The sequence below is a fragment of the Aegilops tauschii genome, chromosome 2 (genome assembly GCF_002575655.3).
Source record: "Aegilops tauschii subsp. strangulata cultivar AL8/78 chromosome 2, Aet v6.0, whole genome shotgun sequence".
NCBI lineage: Eukaryota > Viridiplantae > Streptophyta > Magnoliopsida > Poales > Poaceae > Aegilops > Aegilops tauschii.
In genome coordinates, this window is record NC_053036.3 from 554,248,270 (window position 1) to 554,266,588 (window position 18,319).

Sequence of the window (18,319 nt, forward strand, 5' to 3'; positions counted from 1 at the left end):
ACCAAATGGTCGGATGGTGGTTCACCTCGATTATGTCATAACCTCCTCCCTTCTGAGAGTCAACACGCTCCGTGCTATGAGTACTGACTCTACTCGTACCATAGAGCGTCATGTACCACATAACGTGGCCATTATTGAGGATATTGAGGTTAGTGCTTCTTCATTGATCCTTCATGGTCTTGCATTTTCGCATTTCAATACGAATGACATTTGCATTGCCATACTATAGACTCCGCTAACTGACACCCAGAAAGAACGAGATGAAGACTGGGCTAAGCTGAACGCACAAAATGATCTGGTGAAGTCTTTACAACATATGGTGGCCAATCTTTATTCTATGCAAGGAAAACCAGTGCCAGAGATGCCACCGACACCAGAGTGGAACATTGTGAGTTTCGTTCGAACTATTTCTATCACCATTTTTGGCATTACCATATGCATTCATCTTATTGGGTCAATCCATCACAGCTCAATCCATCACAAGGGTCGAACAATGTTCAAGTAGTTCCACCTCAAGTTGGTGGAGTTGGGGAAGTAAATAGAATGACGCCTTCTGATGTTGATGTTACCTCTCTGATCTCCAAAACGGCGTGAACTTCATGTTATGTTGTGTTTGAAACTGTTCCTTGTATGTGCTTGAGAACTATTACATCTTGTGTGATCTTGAGACTTGTAAACTTATGGTAGTCGAGTGTGCTTGACAACTATTGCACCTTTTATGCACTATTGCTTTTATGTGGGATGTTCTTGAGAATCATTGCTTTTTTGTTCAATGATGCCTATATGTGACATGTTCTATGTGTGATGCACTATATGTTGCTGCTGTATATTTTTTGCTGCAGGAAAGAAGCAAAAACGCAAAAAAAGGTTGCTGGGCAAAACATTACCGAGAGGGCCTCGCGGCAAAGACTGTGAAACTGGACCAAGATACAACCTTTACCAAGAGGCCTCTTGGTAAAGTGTACCAACCTGTAGAACCTGACACCTTTACCTAGAGGCATCTCGAAAAAGGATAAATAACTTGTAGCACCTCCTGACATCTTTATCGAGAGTAGGCGCTTGGCCAAAATATAAGGTTTGCCAAGAGGTTCTCTCGGCATAGTATAGACTCGGTTTTCATGACAAGTGACATGGCCCTTTCCTATTGGCTCTCTTTGCCAAGAGTGGCTCTCGGCAAAGATAGCACTCAGCCTATTCTTCAGGTCTCACATGTCAGGAGCTGGACACGTGGCCCTTTCCTACTAGCTCTCTTTACCGAGGGTGGCTCTCGACAAAGATGGCCCTCGGCCTATTCGTCGGGGGACCCACATGTCAGAAGCTGTACATGTGGCACTTTCCTACTGACTCTCTTTGCTGAGGGTGGCTCTCGGCAAAGATGGCCCTCGACCTATTCTTCAGGGACCCACATGTCAAGTACTGGACACGTGGCACTTTCCTACTGGCCCTGTTTGCCGAGAGTGGCTCTCGGCAAAGATGGCTCTCGGCCTTTCTTCAAGGACACATGTCAGGATCTGGACACATGGCACTTTCTTACTGGCTCTCTTTGTCAAGACGGGCTCTCGGCAGAGTTATGCCACGTGGCACCCGTCGTCCTCGTCCGTTGTCCATTAACTACTTTTTTTTGCCGAGTGGTACTGTTTGGCTCTTGACAAACTCTTTGCCGAGTGTCTGTGTCCTAGCTCTTGGCAAATTCATGTTTGCCTGAGAGGTGTACGCCGGGTGGCCTTTGCCGAGTGCAACTCTCGGCAAAGGCTTTGTCGGCAGTTATTGGCACTTTACCGAGTGTCCGTGGCACTCGGCGTATAGGGCGATTCTAGTAGTGCACGCTCCAGCGAGCCACGTGTGCCCCTCGTGCGCATGCCTTGGGAAGCGGGAGGAACGAGACGAGACGACCATTACTCTCCACTCCTCTCCCCTCCCCACCCAACCCCCATTCACACCCCTCTTTCATGGGCCCATCATTCGCACCGATGGCTGCCGACGCTTCAGCACTCCACTACACGACTCCTACCCCGCCGGCGAACAGCAGCCACTACCACTGGCGTGCCTCCGTGACAAAGCAGGCCCACGACCCCGATTAGTTGGTGAGGATGTTGAAGTCCCCTTTCCCATCTCCACTCAGCCGTCGGCAAGGGAGGGGACTGCGGCAAACGGTACTTTGGCTGTTGTGGCGGGAACGTCGACCGTGACAGGGGCGGGGAGTTCCCATGCGGTTCCCGGGACATCCACCGCTTTAGGTGCGAGGATGTTGTCGTTCTAGTCGGGGTTTGCTCTGGTGCCATCCGTTCTGCTCCACCTCCGGCGTCACCTGCTTCACCTCTGGCCAATGATGTAAATACATTCGATTGTGCATATTCAATTTGATTTGAGCAGTTAGAGTTTTTTCGGAGATGGTTGCTGCTCCGGATAGATTAGATTGTGCATGGTAGCAACGTGCATGTCTTGACTGATTCCTAGGATTGTTATGATCATAGTATTGTGCTTGTCTAGACTGGTTGCTATGACTATTAGGATTTCCTAGACTATGTAATGATTAGATAAAATTGTACATTGCTACCAATGTGCATGTCTAGACTGATTGCTAGGATTGTTGAGATCATAATATTTGTGCAAGCCTAGACCGAGTGCTTCGATTGCCTAGAATGTGTACTGATGTGTATGCTGATGTGCAGTGCATGTATTAAGGTGATCCTTGGTACTAGGCTTGGTTCTACACATTGTATTCTGATACTTGTACCAGTTCTCCCTCTCTACATGATAGCATGCGGTGAAGATCATCACCCATGACATGCACATTGTGATCCTACATATTGTAGTATGGTTTACATTGTAGGTTGGTAGTGTGTTCACCACAATGTTCTTCATTTCATCCCTCTGTTGGCAAGTTGGTCATCAATAATGATGCTTTCGGCAGCTGCTCGACGGGTAAAGTCGTGGTTGAAGGTAAAAGTACCAAGATATCGCCTAGAGAGGGGTGCATATGCGTTTTAAAAACTTTTCCGGATTTGGCTTTATCCTAATGTGGACTGGAATATGCAGATATTTTTCAAGCACAAATCCTAAATATACTAGGCCCCCTGGGGCACGCCCTGCTGCCTTGTCTTCTCCTCATCTGCCTTCTGGTCCTTCCCCGAAGCTTCTAAGGTCCCTCCTTGTCCAAAAAATTGTCAAAAAGTTTCATAGCATTTGGACTTCGTTTGTTAGGATTTTCTGTAAAACCAAAAACATGCAGAAAACAGCAACTAGCACTAGGCACTAGGTTAATAGGTTAGTTCCATAAAATGATATAAAATGGCATATAAAGTATATAAGATTGATAATATAATAGCATGAAACAATCAAAAATCATAGATACGTCGAAGACGTATCAGCATCCCCAGGCTTAATTCCTGCTCGTCCTCGGGTAGGTAAATGATAAAAACAGAATTTTTGATGTTGAATGCTACCCAACATGTCTTATCATGTAATCTCTTACGGTATGAATGTTGAGAAACGATGAAGTAGCATGGTATGGCTCTTTAACATAATAATATCCATGAATACAAGAAAACAATAATTACTTTTCAAAATATATGGTCCTTAACAAATGTGCGTTTTACAAAAAAATCCCTAACGAACGAAGTCCAAATGCTATTAAATTTTTTGACGATTTTTTCTGGACACGGTGGGAACCTAGAAGCTTCTGCGAAGGACCAGAAGCCAGACGAGGAGACGACAAGGCAACAGGGCGCGCCCTAATGTCTTGTGGTCCTCTCGCGGCTCCGTCTGACCTAATTCCAGCGCTATGCATTCCGAAATATTCCAAAAAAACCAGAGGAAGTCCCAAAACAATTCTTTCTCTACCGCAAGCCTTTGTTCTCCGTGATCCCAGCTGAAGGCCTTTGTCGGTAATCCGACAGAGGGGGAATTGGTCACTGAGGCCTTCTTCATCAACCTTACTGCCTCCATGATGATGTGTGGGTAGTTCCCCACAGGACCTAAGGGTTCTTAGTTGTAGCTAGATGGCTCTCTCTCTCTCTCTCTTTAATCATCAATACAATGTGCTCTTCGGAGATCGATTTGACGGAATCTTTTGTGGTGCGTTTTTTGGGATCCGATGAATTGTGCGTTTATGATCAGATTATTCATTGAAAGTAGTTGAGTTATTTCTAAACTTTATTATGTGCGATTGTGATAGCTTTGTATTTCTCTCCAATCTATCTGTTTTGTTTGGCCAGCTAGATTGATTTATCTTCAGCGGGAGAGGTTCTTTGTGGTAGGTTCAATCTTGCGATGTCCTCACTCTATGATAGGAGGAGTAACGAGGCACGTATTTGTATTTTTTCTACTAAGGTTAAAACAACGGGGTTTGATCATATCGATTGGTTTTATTATATCTATACTATGTCATCATACTTCATGCATTACTCTGTTTGTCATGAACTTAATACATAGAGAGGCAACATAGAAGCGCTCTTTAAGTGGAGTAATAGTAGTAGGCGTCAGTAAGTTTAACGGTCTACTTGTTTGTCATGAACTTAAAGGTTTGTACAATCTTTCCACTAAAGTGAACAGTAACATAGTGTTACAAAATAAGAAGTATGATGCATTGGAAAAAAAACTTGATAGTGTTGGCATCTTCAAAACTGAGATAGAAGCTCTTAACAAAAAACTTGATCACTTGATTTACTTAATCAATGAGGGTAAAGAGAGTAAGTTGGGAAAAAGAAAGATTGGTAATAACATCGAACTATTTGGGAAAGAGATGGTCAACCATGCTTCGAAGGACGATAATACTTGACACTATAAATTATTCCTAGCTAGGGGCATTAAACAATAGCACTTGTTGGGAGGCAACCCAATAGTTATCTTTTGCTTTCATTTTATTTTTCTTGAATCTACATGGTTATTTCTACTGTAATGATTGTGCTTTTAACTTTTAATTAGTGTTTGTGCCAAGTAAAGTCTTTGGGATGATTTAGATGATAGTAGAATTGATGTTGTGCAGAAATAGAAATCTTTGCACCCAGTGCTGGAGTTTTAATTCTGTACTGGAACTGATCAATTGCTGAAATTTTTACAAAGTATTGGTATACAAAATTTTCATGTTGTTCTAATTTTTAAGAATTTTTGGAGTTACAGAAGTATGGATAATTATTTTGTCATTACGCATTGTTCTGTTTTATACACATTCTTTTTTATTGCATAGTGTGCTTATTTTGATGATGCTATGGATTATATCGGAGGGTATAAGTCATGGAGAGCTTAGAATACAATAGGTATTACGCAAGGGAAATTATGAATCTATTTATAATAGTGCCTAAAGTGGATGATTGATTTATTGTACTAACGGATCTCACGAAGCTCCTGTTGAGTTTTGTGTGCTGAAGTTCTCAAGTTTTGGGTGAGATCATGATGGATGAAGGAATAAGGAGCTACAAGACTCTAAGCTTGGGGATGCCCAAGGAACTCCAAGGTAATATTCAAGGAAGACTCAAGCGTCTAAGCTTGGGGATGCTCCGGATGGCATCCCCTCTTTCGTCTACAATCTACCGGTAATATCACTTGGAGCTATATTTTTATTCATCACATGATATGAGTTTTACTTAGAGCATTGTGTGCTATAGTTTTATTATGTTTGTTAGTTTGACACAATCATTGTTTGCTGGACACACCTTTTGAGAGAGACACACATTCTTCATAATTTGTTAGAATGTTCTATGTGCTTCACTTATATCTTTTGAGTTAGGATGTTGCTCATATGCTTCACTTATATCTTTCGAGCATGGCGGTAGGTATATGTTATAGAAATGATTTGCACTCTCATGCTTCACTTATATTCTTTTGAGAGTCTTAAATAGGAAGTGGCAAGGTGCACGGGTTATAAGACTTGTCCAAAAATGACAGGTATACAAGAGTGGTATAATAAAAACTTTCATGTGAGATAATTGAATATGAAGCGTGTGATTTAATTATATCGACGTAGTAATATGAAAGAGTATTAGTTCATAATAATTGGTTAGTAAAAATATCAATATTAAAGTTTGGTGGGTATTACTCATTTAAGTGTCCGTCATGGCATGACGGGGATGTTGGAGCATATTTATTCCTCGTTGAAATCCTTTGTGTTGTTCGAATCGGAGGCACGTGATGGTTAACTCCTACCAACCTCCTCCCTAGGGGCATGCGAGAAGTCCTTTGCTTCGAAGGCTAATAAAACTTTCACAGTAAGTATATGAGTTCTTTATGACTAATGTGAATTCATGGACTAATACGGCAGTCCCACCTATCCACATATTGCTAGCCTCTCTGGTATCGCGCATTGCCCATTTTCACTTCAAGAAATGGTGTGAACTTCGCCGGTGCATCCAACTCCCATGATATGATACGCCCTGTCGCACATAAGACTTATTATATCCTTCCTCAAAACAGCCACCATACCTACCTATCATGGCAATTCCATAGCCATTCCGAGATATGTTGCCACACAACTTCCACGGTTACTATTCACATGGCTTGTGTGTTCATCATCATATTGCTTTGCGTGATCATGTAGAGCTTTTTTTGCGGACTGTGATCATATAGAGCTGACATGATATTATTGGCAAAGCCATCATTCATCGTCATAATACATGTTACGCTAGATCATCGCACATCCTGGTACATTGCCAGAGGAATTCATATAGAGTCATATTATTTCAGTTTATCGAGTTATAAGTAAAAAGAAGTGTGATGATCATCATTATTGGAGCATTGTCCCAGTGAGGTAAAGAATGATGGAGACTGTTGAATCCTTGGAAAAGTGGGGATGCTGTTCATGATATTGTTCTAAAAAATGAAAAGAAAAATGAGAGAAAAAGAGAGAAGGAGCAACGCTACTATTTGTTTACCACACTCGTGCTTCAAACTAGCACCATGTTCTTCATATAAAGAGTCTCCATGATTTGTCACTTTCATATACTAGTGAGAATTTTTACATTCTAGAACTTCGCTTGTATATTACGATGATGGACTTCCCCAAATGCCCAAGGTGTTCATGAGGAAGCAAGTTGTTTGCACACCCACTTAGTTTCAGTAGCGAGCTTTCATACAACTATAGCTCTACTGCATCTATTGCATGGTAATTCCTACACCTTGCATTGATATCGATTGTAAGGCCTCTCCATTGCCTAATGATCCGCCGAGTTGATGCGAGACTTTCTTCACTTTTGTCTTCCCTTATAAACCTCTACCAACATATTCTATTCCACCCATCGGCCTAAGTGCATGTCTCACCCTCATATATTGAGTGGAGTTGAAAAAAGATGAAACGAGAAAAGGTACGATCAATTGTTTGATTTGCCATCGGGGTGCTCATGATTTGTATATTGTAAGGAAGACGGAGACATGCCATGCTTACATAATTCAATGAGTAGGGAACATGCAGAAAACAACAACTGGCACTACGCACTAGGTTACTTCCCAAAAATGATATAAAATGGCATATAAAGTACATAAGATTGATAATAGCATGAAACAATAAAAAATTGTAGATACGTCGGAGACGTATCATCACCTTCCTCGATAGATCCGCTGCCACTATGAAGTGGATGGCCGATCTTGTCGTACATTTCCAGCCCACGCGCCCAGGCATCATGCTGCCTGCCGGCCTCACCGACCTCCATGCTGAAGACCTCTTCCACGCACCGATGTGCCAGTGGCTGCATGCTATCGCGCTGAAGAATGTCCACCTCGAGGGCGACCTTGCGGCATGCCTCCAGCCCACTCATGTAGGCAACGCGCTGTCCGGCGCCCTTACCAGCCTCCAAGGGGTTGACCTCTTCACCGCACCGACGGCGCTACAGCTGGCCACCATCACGCCGAAGAATGTCCACCTTAAGGCCGTGCTCGCCACCAACTAGATCAAGCCAGTGTGCGCGGCATCCTACATGTTGCATAAACAACGAACTTATAGAGAAAAGCAACTATCTTAAGCACAGACCGTAACGCCCCATGAAAAATTACAATGCAACCGCCTTAAGGAAAACACTAAAACACCGATGATAAACACGACTCGACACACCCTGGCTAGCACAAGACGGCCTCGGTGGCCCGGGGCCGCTAAACGGCGAGAGTATGCCGAGCCAAGCGCACGCACGTGCTCGACTTGAACAGAAGGACACCTGGTCGAACTGGCGCACCCGGCATGCAAGGCCGAGCATGCAATGTTCAGACCCCGAGTTGGGCCCTTGCGCATGCACGGGTCACGTGAGCGACTCGGTCGGCCAGGGGGTGAGCGACACTAATAGGTCGGCCCGACTCGCCCACTCACCCACGGCGCAGCGCATGAGAGGGCGCACGCGAGCATGACGCGAAGCCACCGCAAAGAGGTGGGCCTGCTGAGCCAGTGGCCCGCACGTCATGGACCGTCGCAAGAAAGACGCACGATGTTGGGTGGGCGTCGCGATCGAACCACCACGCAAGCGCCAGCCTGCAGCCGGCACTGTGCCCCGCCTTTCGTGACTAAACCAGCCCGGCAAGGGCCGAAGACGCTAAAAGACGGACCTAGCTCACCCATCGCGTGTGAGGCAGCGAGGGAGACAACACACGTGGGCAGGACTGAAAAAACACATGACGGTGGCCCCGGCCGCACCCGCGGTCCACCCGTCATGGACCCTCGAGGCAAGATTCCCCGGGATGTGCCTGCGCCACGGCATCGCACAACGGATGGCGCAAAGGCCTTCCTCGCCCGCAGAGGCTCCCAGAAGGCGGGTACTTCAACATCTTTTATAGGAGTAATGGAAAACTGTCAGTTATCTGGATTCACCGGTACATGCATGCAAGATGCCTAAAGTTTCAGGTGACACCATCCCTTAAATGCTCTCATGATACTAACTATAAAAAATAAATTTAAATGTTTCAAAAAATTCTGATTTTTTTTAATGTCCATATGGTATGTGTCTACAACCTCTAAAAAGATCCAAATTCAAAATACACATTGAGAAATAAAAAAGAGAAAATCTAGTATGAATAGTGTTACTAAAAGAGAAAAGAAAAAGACACTATTCACATCTGAGTTTGTCTTTTTTGTTTCTCAATGTGCATTTCGAATTTGGAGATGATATTTTTAGCGGATGTAGATATATTCCTTGTGAACATCCATATTTTCTGCAGAATTTTCTGAAACATTTAAAATTGAATTTTTAAAAAATGGGAGCACGAGAGAGTTGGTTTCACTGGATATCGGGTAGCTTGTGATGGTTGCGTGCGGCCAGTTACATATTGATTGAACGGTAGTACATGACAAATATTACCACATATGTGGTCGTAGGTACAGTGATGCATAGTTCCATTTACTTTCGGTCGTTTACCGCCCGCACACCCACGCACGCCATATACACGTACTTTTGATCTGAAAATGGGCGTGCGCTGTCTTCTTCTGTACATGCATGTAATGGGCGCTTAATGGTAGGTGTGTTGTAGTACGGCAGGTACCTTTTTTTTACGGAAGGTACCTTTAGCCTTGCTGAAGACTAGACCATATCAAACCAACTCATTACTAGTTACTTCACTTTCGAGTAAAAGAACCCTACATTTTGACTGGGTTGAGGTCGCATAGAACAAATACAATAATGGGCTATAAGCCCACTTACATGGTATTTTTGTATATGTGGAGAAGAGAGACAGGCAAAAAGGAGGGAGTAGGTTCTAATGCAATAACCAGCCTTTTCAGATGCTCATAGGTAAAATGAGTAAAATTTACTCAAAAAAAGGTTAAATGAGTAAATGAGAGAAAAGAGAGAGAGTGAAAAAAATCACAAGCCTTAGAGCCAACCTTCCAACCCTATTGTATGACTGAATAATATTGCTAGCTCTTAATGACATGGTAATCTTATATAGCTAGCTGCTGGCTATATTATTAACCATGCTATTAGGCTCAGTTTGGGGTAGTATGTGAGTTCGGTTATGTTTTTCTTTTTGCGGGGCTAATTTAATTATGGTGTACCGGACTTATTTTGTAAATATAGCCGTAAAAATTGAAGAAGAAAATGTTGGCCAAACAAAAAGTAGGATAAAACTTGTTTTTATTTACACAGTACAGACGCAAGCACTCATACATACATGCATACACTCATCCCTATGAACGCACACACGCACATCCTACCCCTATGAGCATTTTCGAGAGACTGAGCCGGCATATCATCTTGAGATTTATGAAGTCATCGTAGGCGCCTCGTCGTCGACGGGAATGTTAGGGATAAAACTTGTTGAAAGAACCCACTGCAATGTCAAATACCACTTTCATTATTCCCTCCGTCTTTGTTTACTCTGCATATTAGCTTTGACCTAAGTCAAACTTTATAAAGTTTAACTAAATTTATAGAAAATAATATAAACTTTCAACAAAAATGATGAGAAACTATATTTAATGTTGGGTACTTATTTTGTATTGTGGATGTTAATTAATTTTTGTATAAACTTGATCAGAGTTTACAAAGTTTGACTTGAGATAAAGATTTTTTTTGTGGGAAAAACTTTTTGATCTATTCATCAATTATCATGGCAGTACAGAGAACACCATAAGCAACAAAAGTTACATCCATGTCCGTAGACCACCTGGCGATGACTATAAGCACTGGAGCGAGCCGAAGGCATGCTGCCACCATCGCCTAGCCCTCACCGGAGCCAGCAGAACTTATGGTATCTCACAGTTGGAAAGTCGTCGTGCTAAGGCCCCACAAGACCAACGCACCAGAACCGCAACCATCTCCGATGAAGAGAAACGTAGATCAAAATGATCCAACCTGTAGACACACATACATAGACGAACGAAAACTGGATCCAAGCAGGTCCACCGAAGGCAAACACCGACCGAATACCGCAAGATCCACCGGAGACACACATCCACACGCCATCCGACGATACTAGACGCACTGCGGGATGGGAACTAGGTAGGGAGAACTTTATTCCATCTTAAGGAAGCCGCAACCGCCTTGCCTTCCTGAGCAGAACGCAAACTGAACCAAACTCAATGGCACGCCTAAAAACAACCAAGAGCCCTCTCACTGGCAAGGGTCGGGTTCCATCAGGCCTCCATGGCCATAAGGCCACAAGAGACTTGAGACAAAGCTAATACGAGAGTAAATAAAACCAAAAGGAGTACATACGATCTGACTCCCAAAATTGCAGACCATTCTATAGGGGCTCCTTTGATTCAAAGGATTTTCATAGGAATTTTGGAGGATTAGAATCAATAGAAATTTTTTCTAGGTTGGTTGTTTGATTCATAGGATTGAATCCTATAGGAACTTTTTCGAAGGAATTTTTTACCACTTTCCATAAGATTTCTAGCATCCACTCAAACCACTTTGAAAGAATCCTCTGTTTTTCCTATGATGCTATCAAACAACTTAGGCCTCCTTTGGTTCATAGGATAGAAATATCATAAGAATAAGAAAATCATAGAAAGTGAGATGATATGCATCTCAATTCCAATAGGGAAAGAGATGACATTTGATGCATAGGATGTGATTTTTTTCGTTGAGTCTGTGCTAAATTTTTTTCTTTGAAATGTGAGGGATTGGTTCCTATCCTACATAGAAATAGGAATCCACTCCTACAAACTAAAGGGCTTCATATGAATTTTTCCTTCAAAAATCATATCCTATAAAATTCCTACAAAGGCCTCAAAATCTTGTAGGATTGAGATGAGCATGACATTCCAATCCTATAGTTTTCCTATTCCCATATTTTTAGAATCCTGCGAATCAAAGAGACTCCTACAAACTTTAAAGTGGAGTAATATATCCCGGCAACAATAGTATGGTAATCCACGAGCCATCTGGCATGCTAAATTATTCCCAAATGATAAGTGTCACACGTGTAGCACGAAGTATTCTGGCCATGACATTTTTTACAACTAAAGTTGTCATTTGAAAAAAAAACTAAAAAAAACAAACTTGCCATCCGAAAAGGAAGTTGCCATGCTTGACAACTAAAGTATGCCATGCTTGTGTCTCTAAATTTGCCATAAAAAATGTTCGGAGCTGCCATGTGTTCGTGCCACACGTGTGGCGCTTATCAGGATTCAATTTATTTAGGGTGAAGAAGAGATGTTTATTTGCTCCAGAGGGTATATTGTTTGCAAACTCAACAGCTGGTTCTTATTTGAAGAACTTTGATGTACCAAATCACGGAGCATCATTGGTATACATATGTAAATCTAGTAGATTGATAAAATACCTAAAAGGTTGGATTATTAATTAGATGCTGGCAGATACGAAAGTGATAGGAGCATAGTTTTCTCTTGAGAAAGTATAGTACGTTATCATCTTATTTATTCCTTTTCATCATCCGGCCGTTTTGTTATCGATTGATTTCATACATATGAACGTGCTCGTGGTATTCGCGGACATGTACAGCAATATGCTGACCGGAGAAAGAATAGTATCCGGCCTGCTGGTTCTTGATGTCAGATAGACTAGTTATTCAATAAAACTAAATTAACTAATGAGGTGTAAACTACCTGTAAACGCCTCATCACAGACCACGACACAATAATAATTAAGATGCACCACATGAGCATACGATACTACTATACTTGCAGTATTATTCAGTGACATCGATAACCAATGACGTCGTTAGCAACATGAACCACAAATCTTGTTTTAAAAAAAACATGAACGACAAAACCAAAACCAGTTAGGTATATAACTAAAAAATCACGTAGACAATTCCGTTGCTTACAATGCCAACCAAGCCTCTGCAAATAAATTCACATGCATGCATATCCCACTGAGAACCGTTTAGGCACACACAGATAGATTGTGGTCATCCGGAATTGGGTCAAATCACAGTGAACTCGTTGCTAATTTAGTTTCGTTATGGTTCTATAATAATATTATTAGGATCAATCAGCATCAAGTGGTTCTTAGTTAAACACAAGTAGCTTTCTGAGGGAAGCTTCTTTGAATCTGAATGACATCCAGTACATGGGATCGTTTGCACGCGCATAACCTTGTAGCCAAATTTTTCCATGACAAAGGGTCTGCAATATTGCGCGCGCCGTGGTTTTCGTGGTGCAGAAAATCGGGAGACCGCATTTGGAGGCATTTTGGATGCAGATTAAGACATGGTTCGATGTTATCTCTTCCTGCACTCTGCCGGTATTAAATTAACCTAAACTTGTGCTGATGGAGTCTGTGCTCTCATTCGTAAGCACAGTCGTGTGCATCTGAAAACAGTTGCTACACCTAGAAACCTAATTATATTTTTGAGGACTCGGTTAAACTAGCATATTGCTACATGCTAAACGTATATGATGACTTCCGGCCGGTCGCACTTCTGTTAAAAAGTAAAAGATATAGTCACGCTCACACACTCTGCTCCTTCCTCATTCATATGATTTTTTGGGTATATAAAGCATAGATGTAGCCATTGTTCCCTGTCATGAAATGCAATATTGCGTGCATGTGTCTTAATTAGACTCCAAGGTCGTCATCTAAATTGAGAGCGATGATTTTTCATAAAATAAAAGAAATTGAGATCCTGTCACACTCCAACTCCCCTTCCTCGTCCATTAGATTTCTTGGGTAATATTGCATAAATGTAGGCATTTGGTCCTCTTAAGATGCAATACTGCATGTATGAGTCAGTTAATTAGGAGGACATAAATATATATTTGCTACAAAAGTTAATTATTGAATAAGAATATAAATATATATGAGTTAAAATGAAGGGTTGATTAAAAATGTAATGGTAACTTTCAAAAAAATGTTTAGCATGTCCATATGTAACAACAATATTTTAACAAGTGTAAGGAAGAAAAAATAGAATCCAACGTACGTATGCATGAGTTTACTAGTCAACCATCAATTCAACCCACGTCTTTCTCTTTTTACCTCTGCCTCACGGAATCTGTCTAGGCATCGCCCTTGGTAAATTAATTGTCAAAAGAATTATGAGGATATGTTTTGATCAGTTTGACTTAGCAAAGGCACCGGAATCGAGTCAAGGCCAAGAGTCTCGCAGCACACACACATTCAAGCATTCGGTATTTTTGGAGGGTTGTGCCCTAATGTTTCTTTTCTGCTGACAGCGTACACGTCCTGTCAGTTTAGTGCTTTCTTTTAATCCCCCTCTACAGCCATCTCTCTCTCTAGGTCCCCAAAAAGATTCCAAATTGAAGTGCTATTATACTGCTAATGGTCTCACTAATTACTACATGTTGTATTGCTTCTCGATCTGGATTGACTTCTTGACACTTGCTGTAGAGTACTGTCCAGAATGCGACCAGTTCTCCATCTTAAATAGAGTAATTTATCTGATCTCGCAAAGCACCAGAAAGAATTGTTTTGGAGTTAGTTACGGGGAACTGTCGCTGGATTGGAATTGAGGGCAGCCTGTCCTTGCATTAGAAATACTGACCACCTCCTCATTGTTTAAAGCATGTAGCTTAGTTAAACAAATCGGATGGAGTACAGTCTAGAACTCTAGATGGAATACATTTGCCCAGTGTGTGTCATGCTGTGATTAATGTGATCTGTTCTGATTAATGGCTGGAGAATCTCAGCATCTGATCAAGAGTGCCCATTTTCTAGTCTGGATATGATCAGCTGAAGATTCAAAACAGCTACATATGGATGATTAAGTAGTACTATATAGTATATGTTTGGTTATTATTGAAGAACGTCTGCGGAAGATTATGATAATGTGTATATGTGCATCAACATATGGTTACCTACATTTTGCATTTGGCATGAAATAATGTATGCCCTTATGGCCTTATCCTTCGAGCTTCCTTAAACTGCAGCCAAACAGGGGAACAATCAATATGGCGAAGGATAGAGACACGCGTACAAGTAGTAGGAGAGATCCAAATAAATATGGAATAGTTAAATTAGTGTAGTGGCAGCTAAGTAATGACAAGAGTTCTTGCTTTTTCAACTGTTTCTTGCGGAGGGGAATGCTGCTCATGCATTCCACTCTTGTCTTTTTAGATTCCCGATGCTTAGCATCGTCATGTAGTAACTTTGTGATCTCGCAAGCTCGACGGACTAATCCTCTAGCTAGTAGATCTTCTGGGGGCACTAGCACTATTGAGATAGAGTAACTTAATCGGCCGTGGTCCTGCAGCTTCGAACTGTGGCAAAGGTGCAGCCCTAGCTGATCTTGTCCTCTTGCGAGAGAACTGGTCATGGTCCTAGCTAGCTTAATCTATCTGATTTTGCCACTCACTTTTGCCTTACCGCTTGACCCGGTTCATCCATTGTACACTCAGATACCCTTTGTCTTTATCTTCTCAGGTACATTATAGTACTCCATATTGAAAAAGAATGCTTCTTCTTCTTTTTTTGCGGGAGAAAAATAATGCTTCTAAGTGCTTTCATTTTCTTTTTAACTGTTTGAAAGATGCACAAGAACCGGGTGGCCGGGCCAGTGGACGCATGCAGCAATTCAGGGAGGCCCCAATCCCATATTCTACTAGTACTAGTATATTTCCATGTAACGGATGGCCCTTTCAAAGTTCGTTACCGAATTGAAGGAGCGGCGATGGCGATGCAATACACCAACCTCCGAGTGATGCAGAATGATTTTGGATTTTGTCCAGCTCACTGCCATTAACTCCCTTGCCCAACTCCCACGTTCGGGCCTGGGCCGGTCGAGCTTAAAAAACTCCCGGCGCCATCGCGTCGCCCTCGATCGGTAGAGTATCTCACTCTCGCCTCGTTCGTTTCTCTGTCCGACCCTCGTCGCCCCTCATCAGTCGTCACAGCTAGCTCGATCAGTTGGCACTGCCATGCACACATGCGCGCAGTCGTACGCAGAGGCATGGGCCATGAGGGGAATGAGAAGCATCCTGCCATGTGACGCCAAACCATATTCTAGTGCAAGGAGGAGCGTGCAACATGTACAAGGACCGGGACCTCCCAGGTCTAGCTAGCTAGCTACTGTCCACAACTCTCATCGTGGCTTTGCTTAGCTACCATGCAACCGAGACTGAAGCGCCCTTGATGACCTGATCGAACGTCGCAAGAAGTATGTGCATAGGTACTTTGGGTAGCTCGAACTGGGCAGTATACTGTCAAAAGAAGCTCTAACTGGACCCTATATATACTGTAAAAAAAAGAGCTCCAACTGGACCCTATATAGGACAGGTCATGGTAATTAAACAGAAATTTGTTTGCCGACATCTACTCTCTGTGGTACTTTAGATGTGTACATTTAGCTAGCTCTAAGAGCAACTCCAACGGGCCGATCCAAAGGGACGGCGCATTTGTTCGCTTTTTGTCCGTTTAGGTCGGCCGCCCGCCCTGTTTTAGATTTAGGTCGGCAGTGCGCCCACCGCGCCAACCCTTTCATGTCCACACTCAATTTTGTAAAAAAGGCATGCGGTCATAAATCATGCCAGCGGCCATGTCTCATGCCGGCACCATGCCAGCGCCGGGCATACAATGCCGGCTTCAAAAAATATCACCACACAGTTCATGCTGGCGCACTCGCCAACGGCCGGCACACATGCTAGCACACAAAAAAAGGTGGGACTTGAGTTCGACCACGCCATCGCGGCCCCGTGGTCATGCCAGCGCACCTGCCGGCATACAAAAAAAAGGATGGCGCTCGCCGCCACGAGATCACTCGTCGTTGAACTTGAGCATGTCGGCCTGCATCTTCTCAAATCACGGCATCTTCCTTGGCGACACGGTGTTGAAATCCACCTTCATGATCTCCATCCCGGTCATCATGCTCGCGAGAGCCAGTTCTTTTGCCTTGGTCTTGGCGTTGGCGGCCTCGATCTCTAGCATCTTGCCTTGCTTCTCCGCCTCCATCTCAAGCATGTTGGCTTGCTTCTCCGCGTCCATCTCAAGCCTTCTCCTTTGGATCTCCATGAAGGGGTTCATTTGCTCTTCTTCGTAACGCCGACGCTCCTCCTCCCTTGAGTCCTTCTTATTCATCATGCCCTCCAGGCTTGCGATCAATGCGTTGGATGCCGCATCCCGCTTGTCCTCCTTCTTTGAGTTGGTCTTCCCCGCGGCCGTGCCTTCTCGCCGTCCCCAATCTCCTCCACGGCTTGCTTCCCCCCACGCGACTTCAGGGCGGCATATTGCGCCTTAAACTTCTCCTCGTCTTTGATGACCCTAAAGTAATGGGAGAGGTTGAAGCACTTGCCATTGTGTTGGACCTTGAATGCCTACAAATGTATTTCATGCAAGCACATTGGCAAATGGTATGCAAATGAACACGCAAGCATAAACTTGAAGACACAAAAGAGTGCGGCTTGCTAGCATACCATGTCTTGCATGCCGATGCCGCTCACGGGGCGGGCCTTGACGCTCTCAAGAGTGGCACAGAACTTGTTGCACTCTTGTTGGATCACCCTCCATCGCTTCGAAATGGACACCCACCCGCGCGTGCTCACTATTTGGTAAGGCGGAAACTTCTTGAGCTCATGAAACTCACGATGGACACGAATCCAAAAAGTTGAATGCTTTTGTTCGGCGCCCGTCTTGGGGTCTTGCCCAATGTCTCTCCAACACTCGCAAAGAAGTTTGTCCTTGGCTGCCGTGTATGCCTTGGTCCACTTGCTCTTCTGCTTCAGCTTCGGCCCGGCGGCTTGGTTGGCGGGCTCGTCCTCGAACAAAGGCTCCCCTTCGATGTCGCACTCGTCCTCTTCCTCTTGCCCGTAGTCCTCCGAAAACTCGTGGTCAAGTGGGAAGCCATCCAGGTCCATGCCGACCTGATCACGCATGAAGGCCGCCTGATCGGGATCGTAGCCAGCAGATAGCGTGAACGCCCCTTGGCCGTCCTGGCTTTGTGTCTCGTCGGGATCATAGCCAGCAGCTGGCGCACCACCCTCGAAGATCAGGTTCTGCATATAGTCCTCGTCGCCGGCAGCCGGCATTCCGTAGAACAGGTTGCGTGCGCCCGGCAGCACGTCGGCTGGCATCTGCCGCGCGCGTTTTCTCACGCCTCCGGATGACGAGCCACCGGCCACCGGTGTGGCGTTGAGGTTAATGGGCGCGGGCGCGGGCGTGGAAGGCGCCACCACGCTCACCTCGAGCGAGCACTCCCCGGAGAGGCGGGAGGCCTGCGGGTAGACGTGGAAACCAGGCATCGGGGTGCAAGCCGACGCGCGGGGCGAGTTGGGCAGCACCATCCGAGGGAACACAGATGAGCCGGTGGTGTCCGCGGCCACGACGGCGTTGACGAGGCCGTGCTGGCTAGGGTTTAACCCTAGCATGTAGAGCGCCTCCCTCGTTACCGCCGCAACGCGGGCGTTGGTGACCTCCTGCTGCGCGGCGACGGCGACGGCGGCCGCCGCGATGGCTTCATCCCTCGCGTCCGCGGCGTGCCTTCGGCC

The 18,319-nt window shown here is 44.3% G+C and overlaps 1 protein-coding gene across 1 annotated transcript; it reads right to left on the bottom strand.

Moving 5' to 3' along the window:
- Positions 1-16,933: 16,933 nt before the first annotated feature.
- Positions 16,934-18,073, bottom strand: LOC109783701 (uncharacterized). Its single transcript, XM_020342299.1, has 2 exons — positions 17,249-18,073; positions 16,934-17,149 (listed from the first exon to the last, which is right to left on the bottom strand). Exons 1-2 carry the CDS (start codon positions 18,071-18,073, stop codon positions 16,934-16,936), a joined length of 1,041 nt encoding a protein of 346 aa, XP_020197888.1.
- Positions 18,074-18,319: the final 246 nt, after the last annotated feature.

Bases quoted from the DNA above. Each gene is read 5' to 3' on its own strand.
- LOC109783701 (XM_020342299.1), bottom strand. From the start codon at position 18,073: ATGCCTGGTTTCCACGTCTACCCGCAGGCCTCCCGCCTCTCCGGGGAG. The intron at 17,150-17,248 runs GTATGCTAGCAA...ATACATTTGTAG, and splicing joins GCATCGGCATGCAAGACATG to GCATTCAAGGTCCAACACAA.